The sequence below is a fragment of the Podarcis melisellensis genome (assembly GCF_964234715.1).
Source record: "Podarcis melisellensis genome assembly, chromosome: 7".
NCBI classification, from domain to species: Eukaryota; Metazoa; Chordata; class Lepidosauria; order Squamata; family Lacertidae; genus Podarcis; species Podarcis melisellensis.
The window spans coordinates 85,272,351-85,288,967 of record NC_138539.1 but is presented as its reverse complement, the minus strand read 5'-3'; the positions used below and the strand labels follow the sequence as shown (position 1 = coordinate 85,288,967).

General features: G+C 46.1%; 1 protein-coding gene across 1 annotated transcript in view; it reads left to right on the top strand.

The window, feature by feature from the left end:
* Positions 1 to 12,812, top strand: part of RRBP1 (ribosome binding protein 1) — a 38,316-nt gene extending 25,504 nt beyond the window's left edge. The window contains exons 14-22 of the mRNA XM_081917756.1: positions 588 to 665; positions 4,856 to 4,945; positions 5,726 to 5,818; positions 6,398 to 6,469; positions 6,759 to 6,854; positions 10,567 to 10,650; positions 11,563 to 11,655; positions 12,036 to 12,179; positions 12,642 to 12,812. Of these exons, the coding sequence (XP_081773882.1) occupies positions 588 to 665; positions 4,856 to 4,945; positions 5,726 to 5,818; positions 6,398 to 6,469; positions 6,759 to 6,854; positions 10,567 to 10,650; positions 11,563 to 11,655; positions 12,036 to 12,179; positions 12,642 to 12,683 (792 nt within the window). The 3' untranslated portion in view covers positions 12,684 to 12,812. The remainder of the gene's footprint in view (positions 1 to 587; positions 666 to 4,855; positions 4,946 to 5,725; positions 5,819 to 6,397; positions 6,470 to 6,758; positions 6,855 to 10,566; positions 10,651 to 11,562; positions 11,656 to 12,035; positions 12,180 to 12,641) is intronic.
* Positions 12,813 to 16,617: the final 3,805 nt, after the last annotated feature.

The window sequence follows — 16,617 nt, the reverse complement described above, 5'->3', positions numbered from 1 at the left end:
CAGTTTATGCTAAGGACCCAAGTCCAGTGGGAAGCCCTTTGTCCGAAGCTCCTTTAAGTCTTATTAGCAAATGTGTTCCTGAAAGGAAAGTTTAGTTGGTTAAAATCATTCCCCACAAGAAAGTGGTGAGGATCCACTGTACATCCCTTAGAGATATTTTTAAAATATATTAAGGGATTTATAAATGGTGTAAATAAATAAATTAAAAAACGGTATCCCAAACCCAGGACAGATGGTTTCTGTGCTTTCGGCTGCTGGGTAACTGGTTTTTATTGGACTGGGATGTTAAAGTCTTAAGCTGGTTGAGGAGAGAAGGAGTGTTTGAAGGCAGCAGACAACGTTAAAAAGGGATCCATAAGGGGAGATTAAGAGAAGGTAAGGAAGAAGAAATTGAGACAGAGTGATTTAGACATGTACAAGCTCTTAAAAATGGACACACTGTTGAAAGTAGGAGCTGGAAAGGAATATAATACTTGGCAATGTTTATGCACTTCATAAGCCCAGAGTGGCTGGGGAAGCCCAGCCAGATGGGTGGGGTATAAGTAATAAATTATTATTATTATTATTATTATTTGTTTCCTTCTCAGGCGTATGGTGAATGGTTGCAACAGTTTAAAGAAAAGGCTTTGGAAACGCTTCAGTCGCAGGGTGCAAGAACAGAACCTGTAGGTATAATCTGCAAATACCCTCACGTGAAAAGTGTTATACAACACAGTAACAAATATCGCGGGTGGACCATACTAATAAGGCCTCATTTGGAGAACTTGGCATTGCACAATAGTGGCGGAGGTTTTCTTTGTTGAATAGCAGCTGAACGGGCAGCAGTAGCAATGTCCCTCCTATGGAAGGGAGGCAATTTTTATTGGGAATGCAGTGCAGAGGGAAAGAATAGTAGGAAGCCCATGAACCCCAACTGGGCCTGTCTGTGGCTACTACAATCGTACCTTGGATCCTGAACGCCCTGGAACTCGGACATCCTGGATGCCGCAAACCCGGAAGTGATTGTTCTGGCTTGCAAACGTTTTTTTGGAACCCGAACGTCCGACGGGGCTTCCACAGCTTCTGATTGTCTACAGGACCTTCCTGCAGCCAATCAGAAGCCCCAATTTGGTTTTCGAACGTTTTGGAAGTCGAACAGTCTTTCACAAACAAAACAGAAAATCACACAAACCAGAGACATTGGATACGATCACACACATTGTAACATATTGTGTAGTTTAGTCATTTGTCTAGTGGCAGATACCCATGTTTGAGGAAGGCTAATAACTTGGTGTTAAATAAAACATTTGTTTATATATATAATTTTTATTGGTTTTTACACATGTTCCAAACGTAACTTCCCATTTTAAACAACATAACGAACCTTTGGCTATCACAGCCTAGGACTTCCATCAACCTCAACTGATGGTTTTCTAACGTCCTTTCTAATTTTGCATTTTGTTATTATAATTATTGCTATAAAATCCAAATCCTAAACAAACTCCTTCTTAGTCCTCTTTTGCAATAATTCATATAGTTCTCCTTACAAAACTTCTTGTAACCCTACAAGCGATGTTAATAGATTACAACTGTCTTTCAAATATATCATGAATTTCTTCTAGTCCTTCAGGAAAGTCTGGTCTTGCTGCTTCCGAATTTTTCCAGTTAATTTCGCCAACTCGGCATAATCCATCAATTTCACCTGCCACTCTTCTTTTGTTGATAATTCTTCCTGCTTCCATCGTTGGGCTAACAGTATCCTTGGTGCAGTTGTCGCATATAAAAACAATTTTTATCACACTTATGAATCTCTGTACGTACAATACCAAGTAAAAGGGCTTCTGGTGTTTTTTCTTTTTTTTTTACAGATGTATATTTCAACATTTTTAAAATCTCATTATAAATAATTTCCCAGAAGTCCTTCACTTTCTTAAATTCCTACCACATATGGTAAAAAGTGCCTTCTTTTTCCTCACATTTCCAACATTTATTATTCGTTTCATAAGGTAAAGGTACCCCTGCCCGTACGGGCCAGTCGTGTCCGACTCTAGGGTTGTGCGCCCATCTCACTTAAGAGGCCGGGGGCCAGCTCTGTCCGAAGACACTTCCAGGTCACGTGGCCAGCGTGACGAAGCTGCTCTGGCGAGCCAGCACCAGCACAGCACACGGAAACGCCGTTTACCTTCCCTCTATAAAGCGGTTCCTATTTATCTACTTGCACTTAGAGGTGCTTTCGAACTGCTAGGTGGGCAGGAGCTGGGACTGAAAGACGGGAGCTCACCCCGCCGCGGGGATTCGAACCGCCGACCATGCGATCGGCAAGCCCTAGGCGCTGAGGTTTTACCCAGAGCGCCACCCGCATCCCTATTCGTTTCATACATTTTAGCTAATTTCACTGGTATTATATACCATCTGTACATCATTTTCATTATATTTTCCTTTAAAGCAGTGTTTCCCAACCGGTGTTCCGCGGCACACCAGTGTGCCGTGAGACCTTGCCTGGTGTGCCGCGGGAGGGAGGCGGGAGAGGGAACTCCCCCCCCCCGCGCGCAAGGCTTGCGGGCGGCAGCCTGCAGCGCGGAGCGCGGGGCGCCCTTTGGAAGACGCCCCGTGCTTCGCGCAGCTGTCCGCAAGCCTTGGGCGCCTGGGGGAACTCCCCCCCCCGCGCGCAAGGCTTGCGGGCGGCAGCCTGCAGCGCGGAGCGCGGGGCGCCCTTTGGAGGAGGCTGCGGAGGGTGGCACGGAGCTGCCTGCGCTCCAGGGCTTCTTGCAGCTCCGCGCCACCCCCCCGGATCCCGGCGCGAAGCCGCGCGGGGCTGCGGAGGGTGGTGCGGAGCTGCCTGTGCTCCAGGGCTTCTTGCAGCTCCGCGCCACCCCCCCGGATCCCGGCGCGAAGCCGCGCGGGGCTGCGGAGGGTGGTGCGGAGCTGCCTGCGCTCCAGGGCTTCTTGCAGCTCCGCGCCACCCCCCGGATCCCGGCGCGAAGCCGCGCGGGGCTCCGGAGGGTGGCGCGGAGCTACCTGGGCTCCAGGGCTTCCTGCAGCTCTGCACCACCCTCTGGATCCTGGCGCGAAGCCGCGCGGGGCTCCGGAGGGTGGTGCGAAGCTGCCTGCGCTCCAGGGCTTCTTGCAGCTCCGCGCCACCCCCCGGATCCCAGCGCGAAGCCGCACGGGGCTCTGGAGGGTAGCGCAGAGCTGCCTGCATCCCGAAGCCTGGTGCGCGCTGAAGAGCGCCCCCGGGCTTCACGCACCTCTCCGCAAGCCTGGGGAGACCAGTGTGGCTCCCTAGGCTTGCGGATATCAGGCTGTTCTGGGGGCTGGGGTCGGGGGAAGCTTGGGCTTCCCCCCGCCTGCCCCGTGCCTGGGGAGGGGAAATTTTTTTTTTCTTTATTCTCCCCCCCAAAAATTAGGTGCGTCTTATGGGGCGGTGCGTCCTATGGGGCGAAAAATATGGTAGTCAATATAGGCACAGAGTTAAATTTTTTAACATTTTCTAATGGTGGTGTGCCTCGAGATTTTTTTCATGAAACAAGTGTGCCTTTGCCCAAAAAAGGTTGGGAAACACTGCTTTAAAGCACTGCTGGCAGTAAAATTTATTCCCTCTCTCCATAATTTCCCCCATTCTTCTAACTGTATATTATGACCAATATCTTTAGCCCAATGTTAAATAAAATATTTGGGCTCACCCCTCCTGCAGCTCTTAGTCAAAATATCTTCCAAAGCCCTGGAAGCTTCGTCCTCCCATATGCTACTCCCCCCCCCCTAGTGTACACACAACAGTTTGAAAGCCTTGAATCTCCTTTATGTAACAGGTCTAAGCAAGCAAAATGTGTTGCATGGGCACATATTTTGCTTAAAGGTAAAGGGACCCCTGACCATTAAACCAGTCGTGGCTGACTCTGGGGTTGCAGCTCTCATTTTGCTTTACTGGCCAAGGGAGCTGGCATACAGCTTCTGGGTCATGTGGCCAGCATGACTAAGCCGCTTCTGGCAAACCAGAGCAGCGCATGGAAACGCCGTTTACCCTCCCGCCGGAGCTGTACCTATTTATCTATTTGCACTTTGACATGCTTTCGAACTGCTAGGTTGGCAGGAGCAGGGACTGAACAATGGGAGCTCACCCCGTAGCAGAGATTCGAACCACCGACCTTCTGATCAGCAAGCCCTAAGCTTTGTGGTTTAACCCACAGCACCACCCGCACCCACATTTTGCTTAAAAGAGGATGGCAAATCCTAAATCACAGTCTAGAGGAGAAAACAAGCAGCATCTAAATCTACATTTTATTTTCCCCAGATGTAAAGTGGGTGAAGCCGATTTAAAATGGCACCAGGAGAAGATTTTGAGTCCTGGGTGTGGGAGGGTTTCTCACCTTCCCTCAAGCTGGAGAAGACCACCAGCGATCACGATGAGTTGTAGCCAGTATAGCTCTAAGTGAACATTTTTTCAGCACACGGATTTCTCTTTGTACAACATTCCCCTCTGTCCTGCCCACATGCACACACACACCCAGTTGGTTCTGTGGGTTTCCCTCAACCCTATGGAGCAGATTTGAGGAGATTTACAGCATGTACAGGCAGATTAAAGGGGAGGAAGGTCCCATTGCAGAAGGGGTAATCCTTGCATGGATGGGATGAGTTAGTTCCATATTGGCCAACTCTATCAAGTAGTTTTGCCTTTCAGTATTTACTTGTATATTCTCTGAAATTATTATATAAATGCATTTGTGTTGTATATCATACCCACTCTGATTTTGGCATGCTGAATTTTGTGGCATTTTTAGGGTTGGGGTTGATGGACTTTTTGGCTGCTTTCAACTCTGGTATTGAATCTACTCAGCGCAGTTTCCTCTAAAAACTTGTCTCTGAAATGTGTTTTTAGGAGATGACACTTCCGTTAAGAGAAGCAAATGAGGCAATGAGTGCACTGCAAGCAGAATGTGATCAGTATAGGACCATTCTTGCAGAGACAGTAAGTGAAATTGATTATACCAGATAGACATATTTCCAGTTGACTGGGTACTGCTCAGAAAAGTTGTTTTCCCGTAGGGGCCATTGTTTCTGTGCTTTGCTTGTCCTAGGTGTTATGTACTGAAGTTCTCACCCTGGGCCAGCAGGAGGATACTGTAGATAGTTCAGGTCCACATATGCAAATAAGGGATCGAAAGTGACGTTCAGTGATTGGATAGTTACAGAAAGTGGTTACTGTTGCGTTGTAGTGGAGCTCTATATAAGCAGGCTGGCTGAACCCTTCACTTCAGTTCTGTTCTGGCCTGTGAATAAACAAGAGCTGTTTGAAGAATCGCTGTGTCGTCTGATATGTTCACCCACAACTTAACACTGGGATAGATGCCACATTTGGACGTTCTACTCTATAAGAGACCTGTTCTGCTCCAGAGGAAGAACTGAGGAGAGAGAGATTTTCTGCAGGCAATGGCTTTTCCACCTGTCTTGCCCCACCCTCCAGCCCCGGGATCCTTTCCCAGACTATGACTCTGAAAACAGCAGAAACAACCTGGAAGAAAGGAGTTCAGGGATAGTTTTCTCGGAACAACGGATGTGGTTAATTATTCTGTGTTTAACAGTTTTTAAGTTGTTAGTTTTTCCAAGTTCTGGAACTGAGCAGTCTCTTGCTCAAGATTTGCAGAGCTAGTGGCAAGAGTACCGACTCATCTAATGAGGAGAATGAACTTCAAATGTAAAGTCCTTTCTATTCTCAATTGTGTTTTCATGCTTTGTTTCTCAAAACTAGGAAAGGATGCTCAAAGACTTGCAGAAGAGCGTGGAGGAGGAGGAGCAGGTGTGGAAAGCGAAGCTGGTTGCATCTGAAGAAGCACTTCAGAAGGTACTTGCCGAAGGAGAGTGTGTGTATTTGCGTGCATGCTTTAGAGTTGTTACCGAAACCACTTTCTCCTTGTGACCGGTATGAGCACTCCACTGTGCAAGGAAGGTGTTTGATCAGGTCAACCATCATTTTCCACTGTGCAGCGCAGAGGAGATGGTGAAATATCTCATTGGTTCACCCCTCTGCCAACGATATTATTTCATGTCCAAAAATTAGGCACTTCCCCTCAGGCGGTTTAGATAATGGAGGTGAACGTGTGTAGCTTTTTCAGTTATGTGTTAAGGAAGAACCGCCTGAGATCTATGGGTGAAAGACAGTATATAATTTAATTAATTAATAATAATTATGATGATGTTAATAATAATAATAATAATCTGGAAATTCTCTACCTGCAACTTCACTTTCAGCCGATAGCCCTTAGGTGTTTTGTCTTGTTTTCCTTGATCTCAAGGCATGTAAGCAGAACTCTAGATGGCATATTTGTGCCAAGATATCACTCAAGTGAAAATATTAACGGTAAATGCTATACACTAATGCTCTAATTTCTGGTCCCTTGGGTGTGGGAAATGCTTCATTTAGTCCCAGGACCAAATGAAATCTCTTGAAGATGATGTGGAGAAGTTAAAGATGGAACTTCAGAATACAGACAAGGTATGGAAGCATTCCAAGACTCCAGAAGGAAAGTACATTAAAAAATTGAAAATGGGGCATTTTACCACTTTCCTTTAGACTGTGGGACATGAACTTGGCTAACGCAGAGCAAGCCCAAAGCATGACTGGGATGTGTAATCCCAAAACCCTTTCCTTATGAGGAGGGAGGATTTCTTGTGGTGTCCAGGAATGTATAAATATGATTCCAATGCAAATTTTCTGGTATAAAGAGGAAATGTGAGCTTAACAGCTTCCTGTTGTTCTCCCTGCCCCCCCACTTTTTTAACAGCTGAAAGAATACACCTCTCTTTTGGAAGCACAGCTGGAAAATCACTTGGCAACGGCCAACTCCGAACGTCAGAATTACATGAAAGAAGTTGAGCATGTAAGTGTTTGTGAGACATTTGAGTTCTTAGGGAAAGTGTACTGATCATGATTTGGAGAATTGGTGGCTGAAAAGGTTAAGGAAATAATCATGTGGTGTCCGCGAAGAAAAGTAGGTGGACCTTTTCAAGCTCGTGGTAAAGGAATACGCATTCTTTTGAGTTACAGAGGACTATTCTGTGATTCAGCAGAAAGTGTTCACAGGTTCAGTGGGGGGGGGGGAAAGGGACTTGCCATTTAATAATCTAGACCCCTGATTGTTAAAACACTTCTTTGAATGCAGTCCCACTGGGTGAATAGAACCTTTATTAACATTTACTTTGATTTTAAGTTGCATTGATGGCTTATAAATGAAATCCCCATGCCGACATGGGGATCCAGGGCACAGTCCTTCAATGGCTGCGCTCGTTTCTCTCTGGTCGGGGACAGAGGGTGGTGCCTGGGGGGGAATTGTCATCGCACCACTCCTTTGTGTGTGGAGTGCCTCAGGGTGCGATTCTTTCCCCGATGCTTTTTAACATCTTTATGCGCCCCCTCGCCCAGCTTGTCCGGAGTTTTGGGCTGGGCTGCCATCAGTATGCTGATGACACCCAACTCTATCTATTGATGGACAGCCATCCTGACTTGGCCCCAGACACACTGATCAGATGTTTGGAAGCTGTGGCTGGATGGTTACGTGGGAGCCGGTTGAAGTTAAATCCTTCGAAGACAGAGGTCCTTTGGCTGGGACAGGACGATATGGGATTGGGGGGGCAACTCCCATCTCTTGCGGGGGCGCAATTAGTGCCAGCACCGTCCGTTAAGAGTTTGGGTGTAATCTTCGACACCTCCCTTTCCGTGGAGGCGCAGACTGCAGCTATAACAAAGGCGGCATTTTTTCACCTCCGCCAAGCTAAGCAGTTGGCCCCTTACCTCTCTCGTCCTGACCTAGCCACCGTGATCCACACGACGGTCACCTCCAGACTGGATTATTGTAACTCACTCTACGTGGGGCTGCCCTTGAGACTGACCCAGAAACTCCAGCGGGTGCAGAATGCCGCAGCGAGACTCCTTATGGGGTCCTCGCTGCGAGATCACATTCACCCGGTGCTATACCAGCTGCACTGGCTCCTGGTGGAGTACAGGATCAGGTTTAAGGTGTTGGTTTTAACCTTTAAAGCCCTACACAGCCTAGGACCCTCGTACCTACGGGACTGCCTCTCCTGGTATGTTCCACAGAGGAACTTACGGTCTTCAAACAAAAACATCTTGAAGGTCCCAGGCCGCAGAGAGGTTAGGCTGGCCTCAACTAGAGCCAGGGCTTTTTCGGCTGTGGCCCCGATCCGGTGGAACGCTCTGTCACAAGAGACTAGGGCCCTGCGGGACTTGACATCTTTCCGCAGGGCCTGCAAGACAGAGCTGTTCCACCAGGCCTTTGGTCAGGGCGCAGCCTGACTCCCTCCCTCGGCAATCTTCACAGAACTCTAGCCCAATGGTTGCCATCAATTTGATTTGAATTAATTTTATAATGAAATGATTTTAGAATGTTGTATTATTTTATTGTTGTTAGCCCACCTGAGCCCAGCTTCGGGCGGGATATAAATAATTTTTTTTTTTTTTAAAAAAAGAGAAGTCAAGTTATAGATCTCAAATACTAACACAAAAAGTTGTGTTGGTCCTCTTTCATAACACTTGAATTTCCACTGAAGCTGAATGTTGGGAGAGTCATGACAGATAAAAAAAGTGCTTCATCATGCAGTTAAACTATGGAACTTGGTCCCACACTAAGCAGTGTTGGCCACCAACCCCAATGGCTTTAAAAGAGAATTGGACAAATTGATGGGCATAAGGTTATTGAAGGCTACTGGGCTACGGAGGCTGTGCTCTGCCTCTACAGTTCCAAATACCAGTTGCTGGAAACCACAAGAGGGTTCTTTCGCTTGGATCCTGCTCTCTGGTTTCCCACAGGTTTTGGCCACTGTGAGAACATGATCCAGGCTCTTATTGGTCCCTTACCTTTCCCGCCCCGACCTGGCCACAGTGATCCATGCGACAGTCACCTCCAGGCTTGACGACTGTAATTCGCTCTACGTGGGGCTGCCCTTGAAGCTGTCCCAGAATCTCCAGCGGGTGCAGAATGCTGCAGCGAGGCTCCTCACGGGGTCCCTGCCATGGGAGAATATTCACCCAGTGCTTTTCCAGCTGCACTGGCTACCGGTGGAGTACAGGGTCAGATTTAAGTTGCTGCTTTTGACCTTTAAAGCCCTTCACGGCCTAGGACCCTCGTACCTACGGGACCGCCTCTCCTGGTATGCCCCACGGAGGACCTTAAGGTCCCTAAATAGCAACACCCTAGTGGTCCTGGGCCCTAAGGAAGTCAGATTAGCCTCAACCAGAGCCAGGGCCTTTTCAACACTGGCTCCAGCCTGGTGGAACGCTCTGCCTCATGAGATCTGATTTCTTTCCGCAGGGCCTGTAAGACAGAGTTGTTCCGCCTGGCCTTTGGCTTGGAGTCAATTTGATTCCCTCCCCCTCTTTCTTTTTTCTTTTCCTTTCTCCTCCTGCGATGAGGCTACATTTTAATATTTTAATATTTTAATGTTGTATTTTAATTTTGTTTTTAAGTTGTATTCATTCAACTTATTTTTATTATTGCTTGTTAGCCGCCCTGAGCCCGGCCTTGGCTGGGGAAGGCGGGGTATAGATAATAATAATAATAATAATAATAATAATAATATTCTTAGGTTGTCTGTTCTGGGAAAGCCAAGAACAAGGAAGAGGGAGGGTTTGAAGCACAGTGTGCAGAACTAGTTGCTCAAATAGAAAGCACCTTCTGCTGTCAGGAAGTCCTCAGAAATACAAGAAAATAGTTAATTAAAAATTGTTGTTGTTAAAAAGAAATAAACCATTAAGTTTAACCCTGATGGATACCATAAAGTATCACACTGGATGGAGGAGAAATCTGTTGTAAATGGATTTAGGCATGGAATTTTATGTGACTGAGCTTTGTTTACATCAGACTGCCTCCTGTATTGAGCTCCTGCTTCTGTTAACCACTGATACGTTTTTATTTTTTAAAAACCCTAAGTATTATATTAATACTAAACATAGAAAAGAGTCGAGCGCTATACCTTGCTATATTTCTGCAACATAACTGAGGTCAAGTGATTTGCATTAGAGTCAACATCAGTCACATTTTTGAGCTGCAGCTCAACATTTTCTGCATTTTTCAGCTCAGTGGCAGAGCTGAGTTCACTGTTGAGACGCCTGCTCTGTGCTGAGCCCAACTAGGCGGATAGAAACTTTATTTGCATGAGCCACTAGCCATAGCAATAAGATAAGATATACTGGGGATAGAGCTAAATAGTTAGCTATACAAAATACATTCTAGAGGTTTACATCAATACAAAACAGACTTAAGGTTCATCACAAACTGAACCTGCATGGTCAAAACCATGAGCACTGAAAGAACACAGACAAGCAGTGACCCCATCCTTAGTTATATGGTCTCAGAAGGTTATGGCTCTTCATCTTCAAATAAACTCTGTTTATATACTAAGGCAGGCATAGGCAAACTTGGCCCTCCAGATGTTTTGGAAGTACAACTCCCATCATCCCTAGCTAACAGGACCAGTGGTCAGGGATGATGGGAATTGTAGTCTCAAAACATCTGGAAAGCTGAGTTTGCCTATGCCTGTACTAAGGTGCTGCAATTGTGTCTCTGTGTGTTTTAGCTGAGACAACTGTTATCTGAATCCCAAGAACACCTGGACTCAAGAAAAACAGAAGCACTCAAAAAAGCCCAGGAGCTGGCTCAGGTAAATGATTACATCATGACAGAGTTTCCTCGTTGTTGTCAATAAGATATAGTAAAACTTATAGGCCAATGGTAAACCTCAAGACTACATAACAATATTTGAAGTCACTTCGCCACTGATGCCAGGATTGGGGGCTCTTAATTTGGAGGTCTTGCAACTGCCACAAGTTATTGTGTTAACAATAGCAAGTTTGTTTTCACTGGTGTGTGTTGACAGTCCTATAAAGAAACACAAGCCTCAGCCAAGTCGGTTTGGGTTCCATACAAAAAATCAACCCTGTCCACAGGAAACTAGTATGTGAATTTTTTCTCAAACTCTTCACGTAGACATTTTGGGCCAAACCACACATTATGCTTTATGCATAGCATGCAGCAGTGTCTCTTGATTTCCCCCCCTTTCATTTCTGGCATCGAGTCTCCCAATTTCTTCTTGAGATTACTGAGAGGAAGAGTTATCCCTTCTCTTACCAGCCAGGATTAGGCCAGAAACCTCTCCTCACTTTGTCTGCACCAAGAGCTTTCTCTGGTGTGTTTCTAACACACACACACATACACTGCGGCTGTGCGATTTGGGGGACAATCGGTAGCAGGAGGGGAGCTAATAGATAAGTAACACAATTATGAGATATTGTGCCCCATACTTGAAAAACTATATTTCCGTTATATAACAAAGAGGTCCTTGTCCCAATGTACTTTTCATTAATATTCCCTGCTTCCAAGATTTGACATTTTTATTAGCATCGTTATTGTAATAAAAATATTCCAGATGAAGTTTTATGTGTTTATGATCAGCCTTCCAATGCCTGTTCTGAGTAGTTTCCAGCTTGATAAGGCTCTTTTTTATTAAAGTGTTGGTTATTTCGGCTCTTCAATAGTGCAGCTGATTTAAACTTCAACTTTTTTGAAATTCAAGGCTCAGGACTTGGTGTGCAGCTTGCAGGCTGAACTGGAGAAGCTAAAACTTGGTGGAAACGAGGCTGCCAAGGAAGATGTTTTGCGGCTCCAGGTAAGGCTTCTACCATTGTGTTGCTTTAGGCAGAGGGAGGAACAAGGCAGAGATGTGGGAACTCACCATTGAATTCCACCTTCTTGGAAACACAGTGGTACCTCGGGTTAAGTACTTAATTTGTTCCGGAGGTCCGTTCTTAACCTGAAACTGTTCCTAACCTGAAGCACCACTTTAGCTAATGGGGCCTCCTGCTGCTGCCGCGCCGCCAGAGAATGATTTCTGTTCTCATCCTGAAGCAAAGTTCTCAACCCGAGGTACTCTTTCTGGGTTAGCGGAGTTTGTAACCTGAAGTGTATGTAACCCGAGGTACCACTGTACCACACATTCGTTGCCCTGAGAATAATTGTTTGTTTGTTTGTTTGTTTTGCCAACTAAAGGAAACACTAGAGAAGGAGAAGAAGTTAACAAAGGACTTGGGATGTGCAGCTACCAAACTAAAAGAGCTTTTGCAAGTCACTCAAGAACAGCTGGCCAAGGAAAAAGACACAGTGGTAAAACTGCAGGAACAGCTTAAGGAAACGGTATTTGAATTCCTCCTCTTTCCTTGACTCATCTGCCCACGTTAACCTGGCATTGTCTCCTATTGGAGCAAGAAACAATTTTTGGTACTGAAGAACGTGGAGAGCAGCACTAAAACATTGTTAAAAATATAGGGCTTCAGTTGACTGTGGCCCAGCACCTGCTCCCCCCCCATTGCTTTCTGCAACATGAGATACAATTTGTACAACGTAGTAAGATCAGAGCATGCAGATAAGCGTATGATGTATTATGCAAGAGGAGGCGGGATTGTACAATTCAGAAACCCCGAAATTCCTACATTAATTTTGTCTCTGTAAGACCTCAGTATAAACCCCATTTGAATTCCTCACATCTGTAATCTTAATTTACAAGGTTTCTTTAATTTTTTTCCTGTTCTGACAAGCTGCTTCTTGAAAACTGTTTAGAACACAAAGTGCAATAACTTACTTTTCATTCTGCTTCAGGGAGAAAATGAAGACGTTGCCAAGGAAGGCACATCCGTTTGACCAAACCGAAATCCAGGACATGTTTTTCACCATATGAAATGCCTTAACACTTTCCTAAACTATGCACTTGTTTAATGTAGGGAGAAGCAAAAGAAATAAAGAAAGAAAAAAGACACTATTGACCAGAAATTGCTTTAGTGTTGTTGTTTTTTTAAAAGAATAAAAGTAAACTGTGCAAGAACCCATCAATAAACACACTCTTTGACTATGTGGTAAAAACTGCAATAATTCCTGCTGCAGGAAAAACTGTGGGCCATGAGGAGGAACCCGGTAGCTTTGGAATCATGCCTGATCGATGGGGTGATTGCCACCATCAAAATGGCCTTGAAAATTGTGTGAAATGCTATTAAGACAAACATGCCTTGGGTAATCTCATAGATTCATCGTGAAACCCCATCCATTGCCTGAGAAGCATTTGATGAAGTTACGTGTGGCTATAAGCAGCCTGCCTACACAATCACGGCAGTTTGTCTCTATGTGAACACCTTGCAACATCTGGGAGAGGACTTCACGTGTTGCTGTTGCTTGCAAGGGACAGTCAAACACCATTCCAAAGGCAGGCTGCGGCCACATTCTGAATACAGTGGTACCTCGCAAGACGAAATTAATTCATTCTGCGAGTTTTTTCGTCTTGCGAATTTTTTGTCTTGCGGAACACGGATTCCCATAGAAATGCATTGAAAATCAATTAATGCGTTCCTATGGTCAAAAAAAGTTTAAAAATCACCAAAGTGTACAGTACTTTACATACATTTTCTAAGACTCTGGGGAACAACTCGAAGAAGGTTCCTCTTCCACTCTTTGCTTCTTGCTGAAGAACCTGTCCTTTGTCTGCTGCTTCATCCGCCTTTTCAACACCTCCCTGAAAGATGACATGGCCCTCGTATCAAAAGTGTTCGCAAGGTCACGTGTCAGGTCCTTGTCAGGGTGGTGCCGCTGTGCAAAAGCCTGCACATCTTTCCACTTCTGGCAAATGTCCCTCAGTTCTTTCTCCTTCTTCCTCTCGCCGGCCTCTGCAGCTGCAGTCTTCTTGGGCCCCATGGCAGCACAGCTCCTACCTTCGCAACCCCCTCCCCCAAAATATCAGTGCTTCACATCCAAAAAATTCAAAAGCACCAAACCTCCTAGAAAACACCCCAACGCAAAATCCAACAACCCCCAAAAAAGTTTTAAAAGTTTAACTTACCAAATGGCTGCAAAAGAAGTTTTGGAAAAGCTTCAAAAATCACCAAAGTCTTCAAAAACCTCAAAAAAGGCTACCACACCGCGTGCTATGAGTTGCTCCTCGAAGTCAAGTCGCAACTGCACCTCTTCAAGCAATGCACCCTGGGTATTAACAGTTTTAAGAAAAAGGAAACAAACTTGCAAGACGTTTTCGTCTTGCGAAGCAAGCCCATAGGGAAATTCGTCTTGCGAAGCAACTCAAAAAACGAAAAACTATTTCGTCTTGCGAGTTTTTCGTCTTACGAGGCATTCGTCTTGCGAGGTACCACTGTACTGGAGTCTCTTCCAGAAACAGGGAACCCTTCTGTTTCCCACCTGTGTTCCAGGAAGGCTGGGACTCCGTCTTCTTAAAGGCTCCTTACTGTCCTAGTTGCTGCAGCACAAACAAGTTACAGGTGCTACTGTCATGCCCTGTTTGTGGGCTTCTCCCAAACAGCTGGTTGATCGCAATTAAAAACGGGATTCTGCGCTAGCTTGAGTGGAGGTATTAAATTTTTAAGAAGATTAGTAATGGCAGCTTCCCTAATATTCTCTGGCAGCGCACAGCACACATGAAAACATGGAGCGTGTTCATAGTTTGAACATTAGAGCCCAAAAGGACTGCTTGGTGCTGAATGTCAGCTGTGTGTGCAGTCCAGAATACAGCGGTACCTCAGGTTAAGTACTTAATTCGTTCCGGAGGTCCGTTCTTAACCTGAAACTGTTCTTAACCTGAAGCAGCACTTTAGCTAATGGGGCCTCCTGCTGCTGCTACACCGCCGGAGCACAATTTCTGTTCTCATCCTGAAGCAAAGTTCTTAACCTGAAGCACTATTTCTGGGTTAGCGGAGTCTGTAACCTGAAGCATATGTATCCTGAAGCGTATGTAACCTGAGGTACCACTCTATACCCTGCGGCAGTGGTTTTCAATTCTTTTGAGTCCACAGCTCCCTTGACCAAACACGTTCTTTCTGTGGCACCCCGGTGAGAGCCACTTACACTGGGGTTCCCCCATTCTGCCGCTGCCCCGTTCCACCCTGCCCCCTTTCAGCGCCGGTTTTGGCGCGCATGTAAGTGGGAGCGCATGCGAAGATGGGAACCCAAGCAACACCACTGCTCTGCAGGACTGAGCTGAAGCACTCCGCATGGTAGCGCCTTTCCTGAAATTAGTGTACACAATGGAGGTGGAGGGAGCTAAACAAGATAAAGCGTGCAGCCAACACAGAATGGGCTGTTATAACGCCTCTTCGTCCAATTACCGTATTTTTCACTCTGTAAGACGCACTTTCCCCCTCCTTACACAAAAGGGAAAATGTGTGTGCATCTTATGGAGCGAATGCAGGCTGCGCGGCTAAGCCAGAAGAGGGAGAAGGAGCGCTGCGCAGCGCTCCGTCTTGCTGTTCTGGCTTCTGGGACAGCCTGTGAAGCCTCTGGTGGGCAGCGGGGTGCCTTTATCCCACTGCCCTCCGGAGGCTTCACGGCCTGTCCCAGAAGCCTCTGCAGGACACGGGGATGAAGGCTCCCCATGCCTCCCCATGCTTCGCGCAAAGCTAGACCAGCTCTAACTATTCTGGCTTTTGGATAGCCCCTGCGAAGCCTCTGTAGGGCAGCAGGACGAAGGCTCCCTGCTGCCCTGCGGAGGCTTCGCACGGCTCTTGTGGGAAGTGGGGGGAAGGGACAGAGCGTGCGACTCTGTCTCTTCCCCCACCTCCCAGAAAAGCCCCCAAGAACCGCACTCCCTTTAAAAAGCATGCGGTTCTTGCGGGAGATGGGGGAAGGTACAGAGGGCAGCCTCTTCCGGCCAGGGGGAGCCTTCATCCCGCTGCCCGGGAGAGGCTTCAGCGGCTATCCCAGAAGCCAGAACAGCAAGAGGCTATCGCAGAAGCCAGATCCCTCTTGCAGTTCTGGCTTCTGGGATTCAGAATTTTTTCCCCTTGTTTCCTTCCCCCCCAAACTAGGTGCGTCTTATCGTCTGGTGCGTCCTATAGAGCGAAAAATACGGTACTTTGTCCCTTTGTATTTCGCAGTGTGTCTGCCCAGTTTGATAATGAAGTGAGAAATGTTCCTGGTGAAATGTATGCTGTCCAATTAAAAACAGAATTTATATATCCAACTACAATTATTTGTGCATCCAGCTCGTATTGGAGCTTTGGATCTGTAAAGCTTTTTTTAAAAAACACAAGCAACCCTAAGAGTTGCCAAAGACAGAAATACATTGCTGCTTTGCATTGCAAAGCACATTCAAGAATATTGTGGCATTGCATTGGAGGAAATTACGCACATTCCCTGAATAAAGAGCTGCCTCCTTAAGTAATCACCGTTCCAGAGAAATCAGGTGTAGAGGAATTTGCTGTGTATTTTTGTAATTCTGAACGATAACTTGTAACCACAGAAGAGCTCCCAAGGTCTCTCAGTCCATGGCGACGCAACTTCTGCCAGCCAACAAGCCCAAATAAATGCATTATGTGCTATTTCATCAGTACATGGGAGAATATGAGTTTGTACTATCCAGATGTAATGGGGCTGCTATAAACAGCTTATTGAGAAGGGAAATGCCTCTTTATTTGAGGATATGATTAGCACATTGGTTAGCCTTCAGCTATGAATTGCCAGAAATGTGCCGGAAGCAGCTTTTCCTGGGAAGCTGAAGCCTGCAGAGCACATCCCCTCAGAAAAGTCCTCTGCCTTGATATCTGAAGTTATTTTTATATTATAGTCAACATTTCAGAAC